The 25,942-nt window shown below is 36.8% G+C and overlaps 1 protein-coding gene and 1 non-coding gene across 8 annotated transcripts in view; one reads left to right on the forward strand and one right to left on the reverse strand.

The window, feature by feature from the left end:
• Positions 1–25,168, forward strand: part of RMDN2 (regulator of microtubule dynamics 2) — a 67,766-nt gene extending 42,598 nt beyond the window's left edge. For all 7 annotated transcript variants that reach the window (XM_025454153.3, XM_049095674.1, XM_035700743.2 and 4 more), the window contains exons 6-12: positions 5,095–5,170; positions 6,041–6,118; positions 11,208–11,306; positions 16,899–16,952; positions 17,271–17,351; positions 24,804–24,853; positions 24,959–25,168. In XM_025454153.3, the coding sequence (XP_025309938.2) occupies positions 5,095–5,170; positions 6,041–6,118; positions 11,208–11,306; positions 16,899–16,952; positions 17,271–17,351; positions 24,804–24,853; positions 24,959–25,028 (508 nt within the window). In that variant the 3' untranslated portion in view covers positions 25,029–25,168. The remainder of the gene's footprint in view (positions 1–5,094; positions 5,171–6,040; positions 6,119–11,207; positions 11,307–16,898; positions 16,953–17,270; positions 17,352–24,803; positions 24,854–24,958) is intronic.
• LOC112665169 (U6 spliceosomal RNA) lies at positions 8,316–8,422 on the reverse strand. The gene has a single exon (XR_003140262.1). It is a non-coding gene; the product is annotated as a U6 spliceosomal RNA (small nuclear RNA).
• Positions 25,169–25,942: the final 774 nt, after the last annotated feature.

A 25,942-nucleotide genomic window follows, 5' to 3' on the forward strand; every position in this document is an offset into this window, starting at 1 on the left:
TTTCCTTAGCATATCATACAAGAGCATGCAAGAGCATCTTGCTTTAGGAATTGGAGCACCTAATAGAGTATTCTTCTATGCCCTTGGTGCTTCTACCACAACTTTAGGAGAAAGGTAGTTTTGTAGTTAACATCCTAGTACATATCTTTAAGATCATTTTCCCAGTATGTAACAGTCTTGGCTGTTATTTCTACAGCCAAATATACCTTCTCATCTACTTTGCACATTAGTATTAATAAATTAATATATGTATGCATTCAGGTACTTCTGTTGTACTACTTTTAGTTGTAACTGCGATGAATTTGTACTGATCAAACCACACACTCCTCATCTCCTTTGATATTGGAGGTGTTTGGGAGCTGGTTGGTCAGATTTACATGCAGAATAAATTCCCAAGCCCTACTTTTAACTCTGAGCTGCTCCTCCTCACCCTCCCGCTGCATTGCTCTTCCTCTGTCGCTCTCTTCCTTCTCCCATACATACATCTGCATCCATGAAGAATCACATTTAAAACGTACAATTGATTTTAATCCTCAATCTGGGGGCATTTGTCTGTGTAAACTTCAAATTTTCATAGAGGAACAATGTTAAGTCTTCTTTGGAGGCTTCACAAGTACCTTAAAATCCATTTTTTAAGAAGAAAGTATATGTAACTCTGCCCTAGTAGGTAACCCAGTTGGCCTGCACTAATCTGGCTACTTTTCTTTTATCTTCTTTCACTTTTTGTTTTGAATGGATTTGCCTTGTTTATAACTATGTTATTTAACTCCAAGTTTAAATCTTATGGACACCCACACACCCCCACACACACCCATACATACCCACACACACACAGAGTAATGATTAGTTGTGTTACACATGATTTCTTATTCAGTATCAGTTTTTAATTTAAAGAATATTAAAATTAATCAGTTGATAAAATTTAATAAATCCAAATGGCAATATTATCTTTGTTCTTAGAATGTATTATATGTAATAAATACAAGAGTTCTCATTCATTTAAATAGTAGAAGTTTCGCATAATGAAAAAAGAGAAATTAAAACTGACTAGAGGAGCCATGGTTAAAATTTAGGTTAACTGATTCCATAATTAATTGTAAGAAAATATCATCAAAAAGTCTTTTTCAGTATTTAAGACATTTTCTCATTCATTCAGCATAAATGACAATCTATGGCTCTGGGCCAACTGCCTATTTTCATAAATAGTTTTATTTATTATTGGTGCACAGCCACTCCCCTGGATTTGTGCCTAGCAATGATGTTGAATAGTTGCAACCTTGACTATCTGACCTCAAAGCTGAAAATGTTTGCTACAAATTCTGTTGTTTTTGTTATACTCAGCCTCAAATACTTCCAGAATCAAAAGAGTAAAGTCACTGTGGATTTGCAGTTTGTTAGCTGAATAGGCCTGACCTTAATTACAAATAATGTCTTACATATTTGTTGAGCTCTACTGTTCACAAATTATATCCATATGCCTTGCAGCACATGATTCACAGAACAACCTGTTTCCATTTTATAGATAAGGATGAGCAAGGTAGTATGCCTAGGGTGTGTGTGGTGAGGGTGGGGGAGTCATGCTGAATAGTAAGCAAGAGTCACACAATAAATAGAAAAACAAAAACCAGGTTTTTTATTCTTAGATACTCAGTAATTCTTCTATTACATTATTTTTCTACTGCTTTCTCATAGTATAAATAATAAACTAATGGAGTTATTTTGGTAGTTGTGGAAACAGGAGTGTTGGTCATTTATTAAAGATATATTCAATATCAATGCAAAGAAAACACAGAATTTTTGTCAAAGCATGTATGATGAGAATGACCTCTAGATGGAGTTAATAGACCATATTGTGAAATAACATACTTTAGCGTTCCCATCCACTTGAGATGGTTTATGAAATAAAATTTTAAATTACGTTTTAAAAGATGAACAGCATAAAAGAACACACACACATGCACACACACACACAGAGAGACATAAGTGGAACTAATTGCCAGAAAAGAAGCGATGATCCTTTGAGAAAAACTGATTAGGTGAACTTTGAACTAGGGTATGTAGGAAGATAAATAATATTTTAAACTTTATTATTATTATTTTTTTATATTTTAAACTTTAAAGAAACAGACTTCAAGTGGTGCCTGGGTGGCTCAGTTAAACATCCAACTCTTGATCTTAGCTCAAAAAACATAAAAAAACAAAAACAGACTTCAAAAAAATTATGAAAAGCATAAAACTGTATGACATTATTTACAAGGAAAATGTACATATTTCATATAATGGAATTCATAAGTCATAGGGTTTTTTTTTCCTTTTTTTTTCCTCACTCAGAATAGCTTGAAGAGAGTGTGCTGAGAGAGCACTGTATATACCTAGTGGTGTGCACTAAGTCGTTCTGGTGCTAATGTTTGGGAAATAGATGATTGATCCCACCATTCTAGATTGGCAAACATAGATTCCTTTCTTTTGATTCCAGCACAAATATTTGGGTTGCTCCATAAGTCTCTGGAGGAGGAAGTTCAAAAAGATCCAACAAATTTTTCTAAAAATGTGGCGTGATTTGTTTTTTATTTCTTTGTCAGCATATAGAATAGGGCAAGTGAGCTAGTATATCTGGATTTAAACAAGGCATTAAGGTAAGTTTATGTCTAACATTCCTGTGGACAAGATGTAGAAATGTGGGCAAGTCTCTGGGTTACCCGTATAGAGAGGAGGGTTCAAGCCTCAGCTATTCAACAGAGTAACTGTTGGCAACATCTTTGTCAATCTGGAGGTGATTCTAGGGCTCCAGGTCTTCATTATAAACACTGATATGTTGTGTAAAATTGTCAGTTGGTAAAGATATAACACATATGTTTATGAAAGTTGCAAGTAACATAAAATTAGGAGGAACAGAGTGTATGACCTGGTGCCTGACCAGATTCCCCCCAGTGCTGCTGCTAACCCCGTACTACCCAGGCCTCTGCCTTCCCACTCCCAGACCAGCCATTCCCTAGCCCTGGAAATACACCACATGTGAGAAGTCCCAGCCTGCTGGTAGGGGACAGGAGGGAGTGAGGAGATGGGAGCCTTACAAGAACTGAGGCACCTGTAGGTCCTGCTCATCCCCCAGGTTCCCAGGGCAGAACTGGAACTAGGGCCCAGGTACAGCCACCGAGGCTGGGCCTGGGTCTCTCAGCCATTTGGCTTTGTTTCCCTGCCCCTCTGTTTACTTGTAAGTCTGTCAGTCTATTCCTGGGAAGCTCATTACTATGGGCCCTGGTATCTTCCCGGTCTGTCCCATACCGTTAACCATAAACTGATCTCTTACTAAAAAAAAAAAAAAAATGACAATAGTAATTCCAAAGATCTTCACATGTGTGATTTAATAGGGATAAATGTGGAAGGAGGGATAGAGAGAAAAGCATCAAAATTTAAGTTAGGGAAAAATAGATGAAAATTTGAATAAAGCATGGAGTTTAGTTAATAATATATTAATATTGGTACATTGTAAAAATTAGGTATCAGTATTGTTTGATAGTATCAGTACACTTGTGATAAATGTACTCTAGTAATGTAAGGTGAAAACAGTAGAGAAAACTGAATATGCGTATGTAGGAACCATCTGTGCCATCTTTGCAACTATTCTATAAATCTCAAGCTATTTTAAAATAAAAGCTTATTAAAAAAAAAAAGATGACCTAAGGCTTTAAGTCTGAATAAGTCAGAAAATGATAATGCCCATAACAGAAATGGGGGAATGTGGGGATGTAGTTGTATGGAATTTTGTTCTATTTTCTGGAACTCCCTAGGAGGAATGATGGAACAAAATGACAGCATGTCAAGAGAACATGGTGACCATAGCATTTCTACAAGGGAATTCACAAGTGTTTTTCCCGTAATCCTTTCCTACATGCTCAATCTCTGATGGGTGTAGAGATGTGTGTGTAAAGTAGTCTGATCATAGAATTTGTGATATCTCCTACTCTAGTTATGTTCTCAGACCACTTTTGATAGGTTGATTTGGTCTTCACTCTTGTTTCTACTGTAGCAGATTTGGTTGATTATATAGAAACTGAAAATTCAGAGGTCACACAAGTCAGCACTGAAAACTGACTGTTTTATTGGTTGTCCTAAGTTGTGTGAATTATGTGATCTTTTGTGTTCAGGAATGGTCTTACTGTTCTAAATAAAATCGTTCACTTCATTTTTGTACTTGAAAGTTATGCTTATCCACAGAAATGATGAGATAAATACCCAAAATTACATCTTCCATTTCAGCTATGACAATGAAAGTAATAATTAATACTTACTCTTAAAATATTTAGGTAAATGAATATTTTGCCTCAGACAGAAACACTCTGAAATACTCTGGAGACTTGGCACAGACAGAAACATTCTGGATATAAAAATAACATATCCCCCGATTTTGGAGTGAGCAAATTGCTGAACAAATATTGCACAGAATGTATGTCAAAGAATTATTAATGTAACTTTTAGTATTCTCAGTGGGAAAAAAAAAAAGTAAACAGTTCATGGGATGCCCTGTTCTAGTATGCAGTGCTAACAAGGCAGGATTAAAGGAATTGAAGGGAATTTTTCAGAAAAGTGTGTTCTGAAGTCACCTTTGACTTTGTTTTAGTCATGATATTTATTTTTGTTTTCAGATGACGTTAAGGGAGGCTGTGAAATTTTTATTTTTATTAAGGAGGAATAGGGATATGATGATGCAATATATTTTTCAATTTATTACTTGTGTGACTAGGCTTTTTCAGAGAGCCTCTTTGTGACGTTGATGTCAATATTGGTGTTAGCAGCAGCTCATATTTCTTGGAATTCACTCTGTGCCAGGTAGTACTCTAAGCAATTTTGTGTGTTTGAAGTGTTTTGCCCTTACAGCATACATGTGAGATGGATGGTGTCAGTATCCCCAGTTACAGATGAGGAAACTGGCCTCATGTAGTGTCAGGTATTTTTTATTTTTAGGGCCCTTGCCTCTATATGAATACTTCTGTCAAGTGTTAATGAATGATTTAGAGATATTTTTTTTAATGTTACATTTGGTGGTATTTGATTAGAAGTTCATAGACTATCCACTGTCTTTATCCTTTTCAGGTATGCAGTTTTGTGTGGCTATGTATCTGAGTTTGAGGGCTTACAAAACAAAATCAACTATGGACATCGCTTCAAGGTATTCCTTAAAATTAAAAATATTTTAATATAGCTGTATGTTCCCCTTAAAGATATAAATCAAGTTATTCAACAATTTAATCTCAAGGAATTTATCTTTTTTATTTAAATGAAGTGACAGTCTTTACATAGTACTGTGCAAAAAGAATAAAACTATTTGGGAGATTGAAGATAATTATTCTGGATCTTGAAAGAAGTCACATAGTAGATGAGTATTACTTTTTCAAAGATGGGGGATTAGTCTTTTGGTCATTAGCTCACCAACATCATAAACATGACTAGGACTAATTAGTTAACATTTCTTGCATATTGATTTGGTGGAAGGAATAGAATCCAATCTAAGGCTTAAACTTAACATGATAAGTGAATAAAATAAGTAATGTATGTGTACATCATTTATAATGTGCCTTTAGCTTTGATAACTCAATATAAATGGTCAGAATCTGTTTTCCAGCTCTCTAAAACCATTTAATAATGTCAGGGGAGTAGATTCCTCCACCACCTAGTTCTGCTATTCTTTCCTCCATTATATCCTAATCATTTGATATTTGCAAGCATGCTTCCATTACTAATAAGTATTAGCTAGGCAAGGCATGGGCAGACAAAAATGTCAGCCAGATATTTTCTATTTTCATAGACACATTTGGCTTTAAATTATCCATAGCTTAATTAAATCATAGTCAAAGTCTGGTTCTATTTGTGAGCAATCATTTTTGATAATTGAATTACTGGTAAGACTTACTTGTATTAATGATAGGGATTGAGGAGGAGGACCAAACAACACGTAAAGCCCCTTGAACTTACTAGGCACACTTCCATTCAACACTGCTTGAAATCTGAGAGATGATATTTATTTTGAATTTTCTTTCAGGAACATCTAGATAAAGCAATCCAATTTTTACCTGAAGAACCCTTTTTGTATTACCTCAAAGGAAGATACTGTTATACTGTGAGTTGAGTATTTTTATCTATAAGTCTTATTTAAATACACTATGATTATGTGATATATTTTCAGTGCCTTATTCTTTAAGTGTTTTACTTAGTGCCTACTATAAGGAAAATGGTAAAATCCATACATATTTTATGAGTTTATGATTGATTTCTTTCTGTACTGTGTTACTGTGTTTTCTGTATTGTGTTACATACAGTATATAATTTTTTCCCTTTACCATCTCTCTATTTCCCCTTGCAGCAATCACTTGTCTCCTTCGTGCTCTCAGGTGGTGACCAATCATCTACTTGCATGTGTCCTATATTGGCACATTACTGTTTGTTTTGTGAGAGGACTTTTTCATTTATCAGAGTATACTGAGCATAAATTACATGCCCACTGTTCTTGTCTTCAAAGAACTGAATTTAGAAAGGCACACGAAACCTATAGAAATAAATCAAGGCAGCTGGCAAGTGTAAAATCTGGTGTCTTAAATGATGTTAGTTTATAGAAAATTAACAGAATGTGAAAATCTATCTTAAGAGATGCATGAAAAAATTATGCTGAAGAGAAATGCTATTTCTGAATGCGAAAATTAGCATAAGCAAAAGAGGAAGTTTTTAATTGAGGTTTGAGGATTAGGAATGGAGAAGGAAACTTTTTTACTAAACACCTGCTATGTAACAAATGTGCAGTTTATACTTTTTATTTCTTATGTCCTTTAACCCTTGAAACAGCTCTGTAAGCAATTTTTATTATGCCAGTTTTAAATATTAAGAATATGAATCTTCATTAAGGTAGGAAAATCCTCAGGCTTAAAAACCATTGACCCAACATCACATGAGTCTGGGGCTTGGATGTACATTATATTTGTTTAGATTTCTTTCTTAAAAAATGAAATCTGGAAAGACCACAACTACATGGAGGTTAAATAACATGCTACTAAACAATGAATGGATCAACCAAGAAATCAAAGAAGAAATAAAAAAAATACACAGGAACAAGTGAAAATGAAAACACAATGATCCAAAATCTTTGAGATGCAGCAAAAGTGATTCTAAGAGGGAAGTATATAGCGACTGAGGCCTACCTCAAGGAGCAAGAAAAATCTCAAACAACTTAATATTACACCTAAAGAACTAGAAAAAGAAGAACAAACAAAACCCACATCCAGGAGAAGGAAAGAAATAATAGAGATTAGAGCAGAAATAAATGATATAAAAACTAAACTAAAAAAAAAGAAAAAAATAGAACAGATCAGTGAAACCAGAAATGGTTCTTTGAACAGATCAATAAAATTGATAAACCTCAAACTCATCAAAAAAAAAAAAAAAGAGGACTCAAATAAACAAAATCAGAAACAAAAGAGGAGAAATAACAACTGACACCACAGAAATACAAAGGATTATAAGAGAATATTATAAAAAAGTATATGCCAACAAACTGGACAATTTAGAAGAGATGGATAAATGCCTAGAAACATATAAACTACCCAAACTGAAAAAAGAAAAAATAGAAAATTTGGACAGACCAATTACCAGCAATGAAATTGAATCAGTAATCCAGAAACTTCTAACAAAAAAAAGTTTAGATGTATTCACAGGTGAATTCCATCATATATTTTTAAAAAGATTTTATTTATTTATTCATGAGATACACAGAGAAAGGGAGAGAGAGGCAGAGACACAGGCAGAGGGAGAAGCAGGCTCCGTGGAGGGAGCCCAACGCGGAACTCGATCCTGGGACTCCAGGACCACGCCCTGGGCCGAAGGCAGGCGCCAAACTGCTGAGCCACCCAGGGATCCCCTCCACCATATATTTAAAGAAGAGTTAATACCTATTCTTCTCAAACTTTTCTAAAAAGTAAAATAGGAAGGAAAACTTCCAAATTCATTCTAATAGGTCAGCATTATCCTGATTCCAAAACCAGTTATAGACAAGACAATAAAAAAGAGCTACAGACTAGTATCTCTGATGAACATAGATGCAAAAATCCTTGACAAAATATTAGCAAAACAAATCCAACAATACATTCAAAAAATCTTTGACCATGATCAATGGGATTTATTCCTGGAATGCAAGGTTGGTTCAGTATTTGCAAATCAATCAGCGTGGTACATCCTGTTATTAAGAGAAAAGATAAAAACCATATTATCAACTCAATAGATCCAGTAAAAGCATTTGAAAGAGTACATATACATTCTTTTTTTATATATAAAAGTATGAACACTTCACGAATTTGCATGTCATCCTTGCGCAGGGGGCTTGCTTACCTTCTCTGTATCATTCCAGTTTTAGTATATGTGCTGCCGAAGCAGGCACCATATCCATTCTTGATAAAACCCTCAACAAAGTTAGTTTAGAGAGAACATACATCAACATAACAAAGGCCTTATATGAAAAATCCACAGCTAATGTTATACTCAGTGGTGAAAAACTGAGAGATTTTTCCCCTAAGATCAAGAACAGGACAAGGATGTCCACTGTCATTACTTTTATTCAACTGGAAGTCCTAGCCACAGCAGTCAGACGAGAGAAGGAAATAAAAGGCTTCCAAATTGGTAAGGAAGAAGCAAAACTTTCACTATTCACAGATGAGATGATGTTATATACAGAAAACTCTAAGGACTCTGCCAAAAAATTACTAGAACTGATGAATGAATTCAGTAAGGTCACAGGATACAAAATCCTGTTGCATTTCTAAAATCCATTGTATCTCTAAAAAGAAGAGAGAGAAAGTAAGAAAACAATCCCATTTATAATTACAAAAATAATAAAATATCTAGGAATAAACTTAACCAAAGTGGTAAAAGACCTGTACTCTGAAAACTATAAAAAGTTGATGAAAGAAATTAAAGATGACCCAAAGAAATGAGAAGACATTCCATGCTTATGGATTGAAAGAACAAATATTGTCAAACTGTCTATACTACTTAAAGCATTCTATAGACTTAATTCAATTTCTATCAAAATACCAATAGCATTTTTCACAGAACTAGAATAAACAATCATAAAATTTGTATAGAACCACCTGAGTAGCCAAAGCATTCTTGAAAAATAAAAACAAAACTGGCAGTATCACAATTCCAGGTTTCAAGTTATATTACAAAGCTGTAGTGATCAAAACAGTATGATACTGGCACAAAAATAGACACAGATCAATAGAATAGAAATCCCAGAAGTAAACCCACAATTGCATAGTTAATTAATCTTTGACAAAGGAGAGAAGAATTTGCAATGGGAAAAAGTCTCTTCAACAAACAGTGTTGGGAAAACTGGACAGTTAAGTGCAGAAGAATGAAACTGGACCACATTCTTACATCATACACCAAAAAACAAAACAAAACAAAACCCTCAAAATGGACTAAAGACCTAAATGTGAGGCCTGAAACCATAAAAATTCCAGAAGGGAGTACAGACAGTAATTTCTCTGACATTGGCCATAACAACATCTTTCTAGATATATCTCCTGAGGCAAAGGAAACAGAAGCAAAAATAAACTATTGTATATACATTAAAATAAAAAGTGCACAGCAATGGAAACAGCCAACAAAACTAAAAAACAATCTCCTGAATGGGGAAGATATTTGCAAATGACATATCAGTAGTGCCCAAAAAACATAAAGAACTGATACAACTCAACACTCAAAAACAAATAATCCAGTTTAAAAATGGACAGAATGCATAAAGAGAAAATCTTCTTCCAAAGAAGAAGTACACAGGACCAACAGATACATTTGAAAAGATGCTCAGCATCACCAGGGAAACACAAATCAAAACCACATTGAAATATCACTTCTGATATTCTATCAGAATGGCTAACATCAAAAACACAAAAAATAACAAGTGTTGGTGAGGATGTAGAAAAATAGGTACCCTCATACACTATTGGTTGGAATGCAAATTAGTGCAGACACTGTGGAAGATAATGTGGAGGTTCCTCAAAAAATTAAAAAATAGAATCACCCTATGATCCAGTAATCACACTGCTGAGTACCCAAGGAATACAGAAACTTTAATTCAAAGGGATACATGTGCCCCATTGTTTATTTTAGCATTATTTTCAATAGCCAAATTATGAAAGCAACCAAAGTGTCCATCAATAAATGAATAGATAAAGAAGAAGTGGTATATTATACCATACAATGGAATATTATTCAGCCATAAAAAATGAAATCGTGCCATTTGCAGCAACATGAATGGATCTAGACTATAGTGCTAGGTGAAATAAGTCAGTCAGAGAAAGGCAGATACCATATGATTTCACTCATATGTGGAATTTAGAAAACAAAATAAATGAACAAGAGAACTAAAAAAGAGACAACCCAAAAAACAGAATCTTATCTATAGAGAACAAACAGATGGTTATCAGAGGTGAGGTGGGTGGGGGATTAAGGGGATAGATGAAGGGGATTATGAGTCCACTTATCTTGTAGAGCACTGAGTAATATATGGAATTGTTGAAGCACTATACTGTATCCCTGAAACAAATATAACTCTGTATGTTAATTATACTGGAATTAAAATGGGGGAGGGGAAGGAAGCAAAAAATAAATGATAATATGAAATTTAATTTTGGTGGTTATTGGTTAAAAAAATTTTCTTCTGGATTGTAAATATGTATACTGGGCCCTCACTCTATACTCCTTCTGGGTTGAGGATCCTTGTTCTATGTACATTTCTGAGATGCTGTGTTCTGGGTCAGGTTGATAACACAGAGTAATCAGGAAGGAACAAAGATGGGGTCTAGTAGCTCCTACATTTTGTGCAAAGAAATACTGGGTGGTTATCCCAGAATCTTGAATCACTTGAATAAACAGGATCAGCTTTATTTCCCATCCCTTTCTCTGATTGAACACAAATCTTATCATGAGTGTTTCAAATTGGTTTGGTAACCAGTGCTTTTAGAGCTCATATTTTGTTAGAACTATAAAAAAAAAAAAAGGTAGAATATTAATGCCATAAAGGTGATCTCTATCATATATGTTATTTAAGGATATTTATATATATACATATACGTACATACATCAAACATCTAACTGAGGAGAGATTATTTATTCAAAATGTACACAAATTCCTAAGAATGATGTTGCCTCTGTGTTTGCAGGTCTCCAAACTGAGCTGGATTGAGAAAAAAATGGCTGCTACTCTGTTTGGAAAAATACCATCCTCAACAGTGGAAGAAGCTTTGCAAAATTTCCTTAAGGTATACTTTGTCTATCCATTATTTTAGTATCAAACAGGCTGCTGCCTGTACCAGTCCCTCCTACCCCTCTCCGTGAATAGCTCTCTAATGGGAGCTGTGGTTGAACCCTAGTCTTAGCATATCCAAACTGCTTCCCAGAGCAGTAGCTATGCCCTGGGTCCTAGCTGCATGGCCCTTACTACCAAATCCAAGAGCAGCTCTCCAGGTCATGTGAGTATACGCAAAAGCATTTGTGATTATTAGACTTGTTCCCAAATACTACTAATTAGCCTACTAGAGAGCCAGTTTAATCTTGAAGAACTAGGGACACCTGGGTGGCTCAGCAGTTGAGCGTCTGCCTTCCGCTCACCAAGGTGTAATCCCGGAGTTCCGGGATCCAGTCCCACACTGGGCTCCCTGCAGGGAGCCTGCTCTCCCTCTGCCTATGTCTCTGCCTTCTCATGAATAAATAAGTAAAATCTTTTTAAAAAAATCTTGAAGAACTAAAAGGTGCCAGAAGGAAGAGTTATTATTTTAAAAGCCATCACATAAGTTGCAGATAGTCTTATGGAATATTCTTGGAGAATCAGACAAAACCAGTATTTTCATTCCTATCTTAAAATGTATAATTGCTATGCTAATAAAACTCTGAAGAGTTACATGTGTGTGTGCACATAATCAGCTTCCTCATGGGCTAATCCCTGTGTCTTTCTCAGGAAGCAATTATAGAATCTTATAGACCCTAAGATGTTTTTTTCTTTCCTGATCTACCTATTTCAGATTTGTAACAACAGACAGACAAAATCAGGCTCTAGACTGTGTTATCCAACATACTGTACATGCTCATATTTTTCTGTTGTATGTTAGGGATTGATCTTATAGAACTGAAAGGGAATTTAAAGAATATGTATTCTCAGATCGCAAATAGGTTTCATTTATACTTTCCATTACTGAGTGAATGGTTCGTGCCTACCTCCAGTGCTCTGTGGTAAAAATAAGTGTTCTGAGATCAAGTACGAGCCCAATGGAAAAGAATGCAGGGTATAAAAGCACAAGGGGTAGACATGTCTTAGTTTTTATTTAACGTGATCTTTTTTGTTTTATAAAAGGAAATCAGTACCTCAGGAACTTAATTTTTTTAGTGTTACACAGTGGCAGACCAAAGATATGAATGTAGTCTAAGATTATATCATTCCAATTTCTTCACCTTTTTTCCTACCCCTGAGAATTTGTTCTTTTATTTTACATTTTATAAGAATTTAAGATCATGGTATATTTAAGATAAATAGTTCAATAGAAGACGCTAAGCTAATTAGGAAAAATATCATTTGGACTTGAAACTCATTTATTCATATTATAAAGTTATAAGCAGGGGCTCAGGTTTTTAGGACATTGCACAGAAATTCTTAAGTTGCTAGTGTACCTGAAATACTACCCAGATAAATAAAAAATGATCAAAGGCCCAATAATGTAGAGGTAAGGATTACAACCTCTAGAACCAGACCACCTGGTTAAATCTCAGTTCTGCCCCTTTCCAGTTCATTGAACAAGTTTCTTAGCCCCCTCTCAATTTAATCAATAATATGGAGATAACAGTACCTGAGTCATATAGTGTGTTGTGAAGATTAAATAAGTAAACGCAAGGAAATTGCTTAGTACTCCACACCTAGTAAGAATTTTAACTCCATGAAATTGTCAACACCGTGGCAAACCATCTTGGGGACCTGACAATTCAGTCATGACTTAGATTCCATCTGAAAATGTGCTTCACGGTGTTTGCTAAGGAGTGAGAAGGCATCAGGAAAGCTTCTTCCTGCATCAGCTGCCACAGCTGAGGGTGCTGAGGAGTCCAGAGTGCTAAGGGTAAAGGCTGAAAGGATGTAAGAAAACTGGGAGGTGGAAGGTGAGAAAGAAACTTGTATCCCACACCCAAGGGGAGTCTGAAACCTGTGGTCCCAGCAGGAGGTCATGTTTTTGGAACCCAGACTGTAGGACTCCTGTCCCCAACTCAGTCCCTCCAAAGAGGGTTCACAGGGGCCAGGAATGTGTCCCCAGACCATCCAGCTCCGTTTTGTAGAGATCTGGAGCACTGGCTTTAGAAATCAGACAGTCTGAGACCTGAACCTTTTCCTATCTGTATGACCTGGCCATGTTTCTTTATTTCTCCTAGTCTTAAATTCTTCATCGATAAAGCAGACATAATAATACCTACTTTATATGGTTTTTGTGAAGATAAATAAATTAATACATAAAATTTTCTTAGCTCAGGGTCTAGCACATTAAGTACTCTAACTAAAAATAAATGTTAGCTGCTGTTATTATATAGCTCCTCCAACTGATGAAATCTGATCCTCCACAGCATCACAGCCACTAGGGAGGTGGTTTTTGGCCAAGAGTCATCTATGAATCCTCTGTGGGAATTTTCTCAAACTATAGCATGCTTTCCACCTCATCCAAAATTCTGGCATGATTCCCTCAGGCAGTGGTTCTCAAATTTGGCTATACACAAGAATCATCTGGAGAGCTTTAAAAAAGGCCAGTCCAGGCCACAACCCAGACTAATTATTTCAGAATCTTTGAATATATTAAGGTATAGTTTATATACAATAAAATGCACCCATTTGAAGTCTACAGATCATTGTAGTTTGACAAATTTATATACTTGAGTAACCACCACCATTTTAAGATATAGAACATTTCCATCACCCTTAAGAGTTATCTTTGCCCCTTTACTGTCAATTTCCCTCACTCCCCGCCCCAGGCAACCACTGATCTGCTTTCTGTCACTATAGATTAGTTTAGCCTATTCTGAAATTTTATATAAATGGAATCATAGAGCTTGTACTTTGTGTATATCAGCTTCCTTTGTTCAACATGTTTTGAGATTCATTCATTTTATCAATGTATCAGTAGTTCCTTTTTACTGCCTAGTAATACTGCATTTTGTGTACATACCATGGTCTGCTTATGCATTTACGTTGGTAGGTAGGGTAAACATGTCAGTTGTGTCCAGTTTGGGGCTACCATGAATATAGCTCCTATGAACATTCATATACAAGCTTTTATGTAGATATGTTTTGAATTTTCTTTGGTAAGTGCCTGGGAATGGACTTGTTGGGTCATAAGGGAAGTATTTTTAAAACTTGATCTGTGTTTTTAAAGCTCTTCTTGTACAGTCTATGGCATGATTGACAGCCCAGGACCAGTACCTGAGTGTGTGTAGTAGGTAACAGGTGTGGCAATGTTGGGGGATTGGTGGCCCTGGTCTCCCCCACTCTTTGTAACATATGATCCCTGGATCTCCCTTAGTGGTTTTACCACCTGCAGAACCATCATCTGTGTCCTGATACAATGGAGGGCTGCTGCTTGAGGTTATGAGATCTTAAAATAATGCTAGTTTATTCAGTAATCTTTTTAAGCACATACTTAGTACCAGCGTGTCAAATGTAGGGGATACAGAAATGATCAACACAGCTCCTGCCTCCAGGGACTTGTATAGCCAAGACCAAGTAAACAACCACAATATTCTCTGCCCGGTGTTATTATAGAGTGTTCGAAGAGCCTAGCTAGAAACTGCTCCTTAACTAGAACATTCTACTGAGCAACACTACCTTCCTTGTTATTCGGGTAAGCCATTTGGTAAAAACTCAGACTCTGCTCCATTTTAGGAAGTTGGTATTGTTAGTAGCTTGTATATATTCCTTTGACTTTTTTTAAAAATCATGAGCACATAAGAGATGTTCTAATTTATAGTCCTTACAGATAATTAAACATAAGTGCTAAGGTATGTATCAGAATTAAAATGCCAACATTAAAAAAAATAAGCTGCTTATGCTCATATGTTGGAGCACATTTTCCAGACAGGATTTGGACAGAGATGGACAACTATTAGACATAGAAGGTACAACTGAACAAAGTTTAATTGAGGTATTTCTTATTAGAGTGACTCAAGAAATGCACTTATTAGACTCAAAGAGTTGAGATGAAAGTAATGGGACAGGAGTGGAGCAGCAGAACCAGAATCCATCAGCACCATGGATGACTCTCCAGGCTTTTCAAAGCTCTGGCTAGGACTGGGCTTGACAATGTCTTTCATCTGTTGGCAGCCTTGTGATCTCACTAGCAAGTTCTTGGCCAGATCCATACACTGTTCATCTACTTGGTCCTAAAGAGTTATACCCAATGTGGTTCCCTAGTCCAAAAGACTTTGTCCTCCACCTCCTCTAGAATCCTTGCCTTTTGAATTTTATAGCCAGTAAATGTTCTTTACTAAAGATGTGCATTCCTTAGCACAGGAATGCCTAGTTCTTAGCTTCCCCTCCATCTTTAAGATGTATGTATCCTTTGACTCAGTGATTCAACTTCCAGAAATCTGTCCTACAGACATGATCACACATGTGCACAAGCATATAGGAACAAGTATGTTCATTGATCCTTATTAGTAACAGTAAAAAAAAAAATTCTAATAGAGAATGCTCAGTTTAATTATGGCATATGTGTAGTATGAAATGCAGCTCTTAGGAACAATGAGGTAGATTTGTGTATGCTAACAAAAAAATGTGTCTGTGATATGTTGTGGGAAAAAAGTTTTGGACCAATATGTAGAAATGTTCCCTTATTAATTTTTTTCAAAAGTGAATTTTTAAAAAATTTGTGTTTACTTGATAAAAGGTCTGGTAGGATGCATGTCAAACTGTTGCTACTGGTTACCCCTGGGGAATGAGATTGAAATTGAAGATGAAATTAGTACAAAGAAACTTCCACTTTTTAATTTTAAAAATGTCCATATTATTTGTATCTTGTAAAACAAGCCCATCTTTGTAAGTTTTTTAAAGAAACCTTCTCTTGGGTTCTGCATCTCTCTGGATTGAGTTCCAGGGTCAGATTGGGAGCTTATTTGCATAGGCCTTTACAACAGCAGAAGCTGACTCTGACCGAAGATTGACTTAGGTTAAGAAGTGCTTTCTAGTAGCAGTGCCAGATGCCTGAAAAAAAGTTCTTATTCACCAGAGATATAGAAAGGGAACTGGTGCATAAAAGTTTAGTAGATGAGGAGTAAAGTGCCTACATAATACCCACTTATTAAAATCTGCAAGTAGGTCTGCTACTTTGACTGGTTGTTTCACAAGTCTGTCTCTTCTTTCAAAATACTTGATGTGATGGACTTCAAATATGATTCAACTCATGAGATGTGTTGAAATCCTAAGAAATCAAGTACTAATGCAGTGGAGTGGAGGATGCTAGCCATGGGATACCAGTTATCCTCTACTCATTTCCTAAATAGATTGTGAATTGTATAGGACTTGTCCTGGGAGAGTGTATCACCAATTGTTTTTGTTTTTGAGAGGAATAGAAGAGAAAGGATAGGTTATACAAAGGAATCTCAAAATCTTAATGTATTGTGTCTCATTGTTTCATGAGCCCTATGAGCTGTATAACCTCAAAAGCTGTATTTCTATCTAAAAGATATTGAACTGATAAAATGATGCTAATGTAATCAACCTAAATTTTTAGGACAATTTGGTTAATATTTGATTTATTAAGATATATCATCTTTGCTGGTTGTTTCAATATTGGCTCGTTATTCTCTTTTCTGTTTTCTCTTAAAATCAGGTTGAAGAACTACACCCTGGTTTTTCTAAGTCCAATTACTTGTACTTGGCCAAGGTAAGAAAGACTACTGTTTTGGGTGCTTGGGTTTTTTTTTTTTTTAAAAGATTTTATTTATTTAGAGAGTACGAGTAGGATGTAGGGCAGAGGGAGAGGGAGAGAGAGAATTTGAAGCAGACCCTTTACTGAGAAAGAAGCCCTATATGGGGCTCAATCCCACAACGCCAAGATCATGACCCAAGCCAAAATCAAGAGTCCGAGGGCTTACCTACTGAGCCACCCAGGCGCCCCAGGAAGCCTGCTGTTTTGAGATCACTTTGAGTCCATTACATAAAGATGTGATTGTGTTTCATATTGACTATTTTTCATTTCTAGTGTTACATTGATCTTGAACAAGCAGATAACGCTGTGAAGTTTTGTAATTTGGCAGTGTTGCTTCCTTGTGTTACCAAAGAGGTAAGTCCCAACAGTGACAATGAGGGCTGTTATATTATTAGTACTTTTCTGGCTTCAAACATGAACAACTGGCTTAGATAAATCTGGATTTTCTTCCACACTAAAACGTGTTGTATTTAACACATCCTATGAGGTTCTTAAAGTTGCTGTAGGTAACCCTTTACCAGAAGACTCCCTGTATCTTTAAGGGACACACACATCATGGCCTAGCAGTTAAAACATCCTGATGTCTGTTTAATGTTAGACAGCAGGGAATAGGCCAACCCCACTGAGAACGAAGGAGGAAAGCCTAATTCTGGGAAGCCAATGATTAAACTGTGAGAGGCAACGGACAAGTAGGCTGCCCACCTTGGAGCAAGAGGACTGTCCACATGGCTGCCATCTTCAATCCCCAACTTCAACCCCACAGCAGAGTGTGACTATCTTCTACCATGAAGAAGATTTAAAATAATATATTAACATTGTGTTGGTCTTTGAAAACCTACCACTAATGAAGAAGAAACTATCATATTGCTTCTTGTCCTTTTGTTCACAAATTCAGGATTCTGGATGTGCTCTGTTTTAGGAATTTCAGAGTAAACACTCAGTGTTTACTCAGTGTTCCTATGAGCCATATATTGGTGGTGTGGGAACAAAAGAAAAATAGATGAATGTTTTCCTGCTCCCTTCTCATACCACCAAACGTTATCATCCTCTGAATCACATCTAAAAGAAATGCCCCAAGGGACACCTGGGTGGCTCAGTTGTTAAGTGTCTGACTCTTAATTTCAAAAGTATGTCTTGATCTCAGGGTTATGAGTTCAAGCCCCATGTTGGGCTCTGCACTGGGTGTGGAGCCTATGTTTAAAAAAAAAAAAAAAAAAGGAAAAAATGCCTCAGAAATAAGCATCCTTCTTCTTCTCTGTTGGAGCAACGGTGGCTTCACTATTTGTTGTGATCTTGAATATAAACATATAAGACATACCCACAGCCCTCTAGGAACTTACAGCCTAGAATATAAATTATATATCCAAATAACTATAGCTCAGGGTGGAAAGCCTAAAGTGCTAAGAGAGGTACAAGTAATTGGTTATGTAAATAGTGAATATGGAAATTATTTTCACCTAGAAAAGATCAAGTAGCATCAGAGGTGGGTTTTGAAGATATATGTGGAGCTGTGCGTGAAGCACATCTCAGGTCATGAACAAAGGCATAGAGGTGGAAAAGCAAAGATTTGTTCGCCTGGAGGGGAGGGGGTTTTCAGGACGGTCATGGGAAATAAGGATGACGGTGGTGGTGGGGGAGTGGAACAAGACCTGCCAGGAGCCTCAGGGTTCAGGAGTGCCCACGTCTGTACACAGGACTTATTAGGCGTCCATGGACCTTTCCAGCAACCACCTGTACAATGTCTTAGATGACTTCTGTGTTTGGGATTTCCTACAAGGTCGATCATCCTTCCAACTCAGATCCCTGAGTTGGTTTTGTTGGTCAGTACTGAGCACAACAGTGCAGGATCAGTAGTGGCACTTCTCCAGAAGATGCTTTATAGATTTGGGGGGCAGAAAATAGATTTTGTTCCTCTGGTTGCTTGCTTCATATGAGTGATGGGGACCCTACCATCTTTTCCACCTCTCCTGGAATGTCAGTTTAGGTTACATAAAGTCATTTTAAACTGAGTGCCTATGCGTTCTTATTAGAATTTGAGATTAGCGGATGAGCAGTGGGTGTTATACTATATGTTGGAAAATTGAATTTAAATTTTAAAAATGTAAAAAAAAGAATTTGAGATTAGAACACAGTATGATAATGAGGCATAACACCTGGTTTGACATGCAAATATTTGTGCATAAAATTTAGAGTGCTCACACAAGAGCTAAATATCAATGACCCCCAAGGTTTGGTCCTTGGTCCCTAAGTCTCTTCTCTCCTCTCACTCTTCCTCCTCCCTACCTCACAAGCCTGTTTTCTATGACTTCAAATGCTATCTACCTGCCAGGAGTCTTCATATTTGTATCTCTAGACCTCTCTTCTGAGCTCTGGACCTATTTATCCCACTTCCTATGTAACATCTCTACTTGGAGGTTTTGCAGACATCTCAAACTTAACTCATCATCAGGCCTTTAGATCTGCTTTTCTCCATCTTCCCATCTACTAATTGGCACATTCATTCATCAGTTGGGAATGCTGGGAATCATCCTAGATACTTCCTTTTCCCTCAGCCCTCAACCCAGACATCCACCTAGTCCCCAAGTTCTCAGAATTCCTCTTCTAAAACATGCCATGAGTCATCCAACTGCCCTCTTGCTCTACTCCACCACTCCAAGCAGGATACACCCAAGTTCACCCAAACTACATTGCCTCCCACTGGTCTCACAGCTTTCTTCCTCCCTCCTGGTCATCTTGGCTCTCAATAGCAGCCAAAGCAACAGATGAAACAAACCTCAGTATGTCGCTTTGCTGCTTCAGAGTCCGAAGTGTTTAGCATGTCCATCATGGCTCTGATGTATGTTCCCCGCTCTCCCCACCTCTGCACCCTGCTCTTCCCTGCCTTACACCTGTTGTTGCCTCCTCCTGTAATACCCTCCGCCCCCGCCCTGAGCCCTCCACTCCCTTTACTACCTTTATTGCTACTCACCCTTCTAGCCTCACCACAAATGTCATTTCTTTAGGAAAGACTTCCTTGACACTCCCAGGCAAGAAAGTACCTCGTACTTTTCTTTCATATTTTTTAGCAGGGTTGTGGTTGCATAGTCATTTGTCTGATTGTTCCATGAGAGTCACAGCTAGATGTGTTTCATTCACTCCTCTGTTCCCAGCACCAGTTGCCATGCCTGGCAGATCATAAGCATTCATTCATGGCAGGAAGAATCAGAAGACTAATACCCTGCAAATAAAAATATTAGTGCCAGTAGTGCTAATAAATAAGACTGATTATGAATGTAGCTAAGAGACCTGGGCACTGTGGAAATATTTATGTAATAAAACAGCAGTAGTGAATATTTTCCATGTTACTTTTTTTTTCCAGTGATGTTTCCATTTGTATATTCTAGGAGATTTTGTTTTGTTTTGTTTTAAGTAGTAAATGTCCTATCAGGAATATCTCAATTTCTTTTTTAATTAGAAACTAGGCTGAGGAGAGTTATCTGTAGTACCCCTTCTCTCTGTAAGCTTTTCCTGACTGAAATATATCCCGCTAGTGATTCTGCTGACCAGTCTATTCATACCCAAAATGCTTAGCAGAGCCACAAATTACGGTTGAACACCCCTTCTTGGCCCGGCCATCAGTGCTCTCTCCCTCAGGTGACCTCGCAGGACCTATAGGCTGCTTTCTCATGGCACTTGTAACCTCTTCCTGGCATTGGAGTCACTGGTAACATGTCCTCCATCCCTTCCAGGGAACTCTCATCACACTGCCCTTGATACTGGGAACATCAGCCCTTGGGCTCTAGGGCCCAGACTCATGCATGTGAGCAGCTCTGGATTCCCAGAACTTGAAATTGCGGTATTTTATTATTCATGTGGACTTTTCTTGACCCTAGGAAGGTAATCTCAGGTCCTGAGAAACATCCCGTTTTTAAAATAAAAGGGATCCTGTGTCTAAGGCAGTGTAAGAATGCTTGATGAGTGAAGTCATGACCACACCAGCAGCTTGGGAGTTGTTTTGCCTGGAGGAATGGTCCAAGTCATACTGACCTGGAGTATGCTGCAAAAGCTCCGCTCAAAAAGTACTATGTCATATCATGTTTTATGACAAGGGAGGTGCTAATCTGGTAAAGAAACAAACTGTTCTTAAATTTCTGTAATATTTGAAAGTGACATTAATTGCTCTTTTAAGGACTCTGAGAGTGCTCACAGTAAGGAATACTTCATCCTGCCTAGCAAGTTCTTGGAAGTTAATGTGTTGTTTAAAATCCTGGGCTGTATCTCCATGCTGTTACATAGATTAAGAATCATCCCTCTGAGTAGTAACCACTCTTAGTAATACAATTCCTGGTACATTTTAAAATAAATTAATAAGGCCACTAGAGGATGGACAGAGTTTTCCCACTCTCTGAACAGACATTTTCATGAGTTGCAGGCGGAGAGTGCTACTGTGTCTATACTCCTCTATTTCTACTCTTTGGGCTCTTATCTTTTACTGATTGACATTCTAAAATATTCATTGAGCTTTCTCCATATATAATGGCCTTGGTTGTATATTTTAAGTTGATCTTAAAAACACCTGAAAGCAGTTTCTTAGACCTCCTTTTAATAATTTTCTTAAAATAACTGATGACACAGCATCGGTTTGGAATCAGCCATTCTTAACATGTACCCTGTCTAATCAAATTGATGTTGATAATCATTCTCCAAATGCCAGGAGTATAACAACATAATATAAGTAAGTCTTTCTCTCTCCTACTTATCTGAAGTTTTTGGCAGAGAGTATTGACATATTTTCCCATATGTGCTTCTTTCCTGTGGTGTTTATAAATCTCTTTCTGGCACGATAGTTATTTGTGACATGTCTTCTGTCCCTTTCAGGGAGCTCTAAGCTCATCACACTGCACTTGATATTGAAAATGTCAGCCCGTGGGCTCTAGGGCCTAGATTCATGCATGTGAACAACTTTGTATTCCCAGAATCTGAAACTGCAGTGTTTTATGGAGAGAACGTGTGCTGTCTCAACAGAATGGTTTGGGTAGTTTGAATCTGGGGAAGAAAGGATAACCTGAACTCAAAACCATAACCCAAATCCTTAGAAGATGACATTTGCACAAAAATGGCCAATATACCGAGTGCTTGAAACATAATGAAGACCTCAGAATTAATCACATAGCTGTGCAGTTGACATGTTATGAAGGAAAAAACTTACATGCAGGAGAGTATCGCACCATATGGCTGTAACCAATGTGGCAAAAACTTTAATTGGAGATTATCACTCAAGGATCAGCATAGAATTCATATGCAGAAAAATGAATAGATGAATGGATATAGGCAGTTCTCTAGCAGGCTCTACTTTCCCTCAGATTTCACACTGGAGAGGAGGTCTTTGAATATAATGAGGTTGGGGAAAGAGCCATAGCTCCACTGACTTAGCCTGTGTTACTGGAGAGAAGCCTTACAAATGTAATGAATGTGGCAAACCCTTCAGCTGAAGAACTAACTTTTGTTTACATGAGAGAACTCACACAGGAGAAGAACCCTTGGCCTGTCATCAGTGTGGAAATGCCTCCAGGAACAACTCATCTGTTAAACAGCATGAGTGAATTCACACTGCAGAAAAACTATCCTAATGTCATCTGTGTGGTGAAGCCCTTAGCTGATGCTCTAACCCTAGCCATCATGAAAAATCCTATAAATGTAATGAGTGTAGAAGAGCCTTCAGCCTCAGCTTTAACCTTTATAGACACAAGAGTTTCCACAGGGGAGACACCCTACAGCCTTTAGCCAAACCTCAAACTTTGGAAGCAAAACAAGATGGGGAACAGCAAGTCTTTACGAGGAGGAGGAAGCCATTTGAGAAATACCAGATATGGGATCCCTGGGTGGCGCAGCGGTTTAGCGCCTGCCTTTGGCCCAGGGCATGATCCTGGAGACCCGGGATCGAATCCCACGTCGGGCTCCCGGTGCATGGAGCCTGCTTCTCCCTCTGCCTGTGTCTCTGCCTCTCTCTCTCTGTGTCTCTCATGAATAAATAAATAAAATCTTTAAAAAAAAAAAAAAAAAAAAGAGAAATACCAGATAATTTATGTTAGAGCAGCAATTCAATGAAATAAACATGAGAAACTGTTTCCTCATAGAGCAACATTCCAGGACATGTAAGGATTCTTACTGAATAAAACACTCTTGGTATCACAAATGAAGGAAAGTCTTCAATGATCACACATACCTTCAAGTTCTCACACTGGGGAGTCCTTCAGGCTTCTAGTCAAAGTAGGAATGCCTTTATCTGCCATTTATGTAAGAAAACTCCTACTGGAGAACAAAATGATCAAGAACCCTTTAGAACACAATTTAGCAATTCAACCTATAATTTAGACTTTTGGCAAAGGGTGTGGCACTGAAGATCATGTCATGTAAAAAGGTAGAACTGTAATGCATTCTTGGAAATGTTGAATGCAGAATAGGTAAAATGTAATGGGCAGTAAGATAGTCCCTCCTCAGTAGATTAATAAAAGTTGTTGATAGAAAATCTAATACATTGGCATTTGTCTTCAATCATGAAATGTTATGCTGAGTAATCAGGCCATTTTCTCTTTGTTTCATCACTATTGAAAGTTGATTAGTTTCTATTTTTTATGCAGCTCTAAACAAATTTACAAAGACTTTGTTCAAACAGAAAACAACTTTTAATGTAATTGAAAAATGTAGAATACAAAATAATGTGTTCTAATGATTATATTAGTGTTGAAATATGTATCTACATGGCAAGGGTGAATGGAAACATGAACACATAAACACACGCTATGTGATTCAGATATTTCAGGATACTGATGTGGGTGGTGTACATGCCCTACTTATTTTTTTAAAATTTTTTTTACAGGCCCTACTTTATAAGACACTAAAAGCAAAGGCTTGGAATTGAGAAATATGCCTAAAAGCATTGAACCAAATGTACAATATGGCTGAAACATTGAGTACTAGAGGGAGAGAAGAGATGAGAGCCTTGTGTACCTTTTTCCTAAAGGCAGGGGAAAAGACCAAGGGGTATTTTTTTTTTTGAAAAATTCTAAAGATTATTTATTTGAGGGGGAGGAGGGAGCGAGAGGGAGAGGGAGAGCACACAATCAAGGGAGAGGAGCAGAGGGGGAGAGAGAAGCAGACTCCCGCTGAGCAGGGAGCCTGATGTGGGGTTCAATCCCAGGACCCCAAGATCATGACCTGAGCTGAAGGCAGATGTTTAACCTACTGACACAGGCGCCTCTCAATAAATGTCAAATGCAAAAGTGTAGAGGAGTTCCCTGTCATCTGAATTTATCGCCACTGTTTCCAACCTCCACTCTTGTTTTAAAGGAATAACAATACATGTGGAGTACTATAAAATATACTTGGTTTCTCATCTTAAATATAAACTACTTGATAAAGTCAGTAATGAAATGCGTATTTGCTAGTCTGGATCTTGCAGTGGAATCTCACATTTCTTCAAGCTCTCCTAGTAGGGTTAGGACTTCTTGCACATGATACAGTTGAAGAAGAAAATAGTGTTACCATTAACACACTAGTAAGATCCAGCATGTCAGCCTACAGGGAAGGCTCTCTTTTTCCTGTATCCCACCACTCCAAACCTGGTAGAGGAAGAGCCTAGAAATAGCTCTCCACATTATATGTGTTCTCAGAGATCTGAATCATGCCTGGTTCTAAGAAATATGTAATTTCTTTTTAATGGTCCTTTAGAATGTATCACCTCACTCCACCAAAAATTGTTTCCAAGTACCCAGAGTAGCAGGATTAATGTGTGAAATTTCATTATGTATTTGTATTTTTTTATAGGATAAAGATGCACAGAAAGAAGTGAAAAAAATAAGCACTTCCTTGAAGAGGTAAATAAAAGAACTTACTCTTCAACAAATCAGATGTGGTCTACTAAAATTCAAACTAATCCAAGTTGTGTTTTTTTATTATCCTTTTTTCTTTTTTGATGTAAGGATGATGTGCTCAGATTTGAAGGTAAAATCACATTTCTTCAGAATGCATTCCACAAGTAGACAAAACTAATCATGTTATTTGAAGAAATCAACTTCCCGTAATGTCAGTACAAAATTATCTTTAAACATGTATGATTATATTTTTCCTATCAATAAACATAGTCTTCAGAATATTTCTTTAAATAAAATATTTAAATCAATTCAATAAAATGACCCCTAGCGATTCTTTTATTTCTGCTTCAGTGGAGACTTTTTAAAACAAAATTTCATTACTATGTATGAAAAATGGGAAAAATAGGCAAAGGTCATGAACAAGTCATTGATAGAAGAAGAAAAACAAAAGAGTAAATATATTGTAACTAGTACTCAGAAATGAGAATAAAATTACAGTAGGATACTGATTTGTCATCAAATTAGCAAGAATTTTTTTTTCTTTCAAGAAATGTTCAGTGCTAATAATGATGCCATGACTTGAAACATTCTCCACCACAGCTGGCAGAAGGGTATTTTGACACAAATATTTGGTAAAATGTATCCTGAGCCTTAAAAATGTATTAACTCTTTAATCTTGTAAGGTGATTTCAATGAAATAGCTCTAAAGAGAAAGAGTATAATTATTTATGCACAAATGTTTATAACAGCATTATTTATTTTAGCAAAACACTATGTGGAACAATAGAAAAGCAGTTTACCATATTAAAATATAAATAATTACAACAGGGTATTATTTTGACATTGAAAAAATTCCAAAAATTGTGAAATGCACAAAGCATGTTAAGTGCAAGTACAAGGCAAAATAGTGTATACAAAACATCTCAACTATATGAAAATATTTGCAGAAAAACAGTCTATTGGAAAGATACTAATCTGGTAGCAGTTCATATTTCTGTGGAGTTAGGTTTTATTTCTTGTATCTCCCATTTTTTTCACTACCAAAATAACACTTTAATTATCCATTGTAATGGATAATTAAATTTTTTAAAA

This window comes from Canis lupus, chromosome 17, assembly GCF_003254725.2.
Source record: "Canis lupus dingo isolate Sandy chromosome 17, ASM325472v2, whole genome shotgun sequence".
Lineage (NCBI taxonomy): Eukaryota > Metazoa > Chordata > Mammalia > Carnivora > Canidae > Canis > Canis lupus.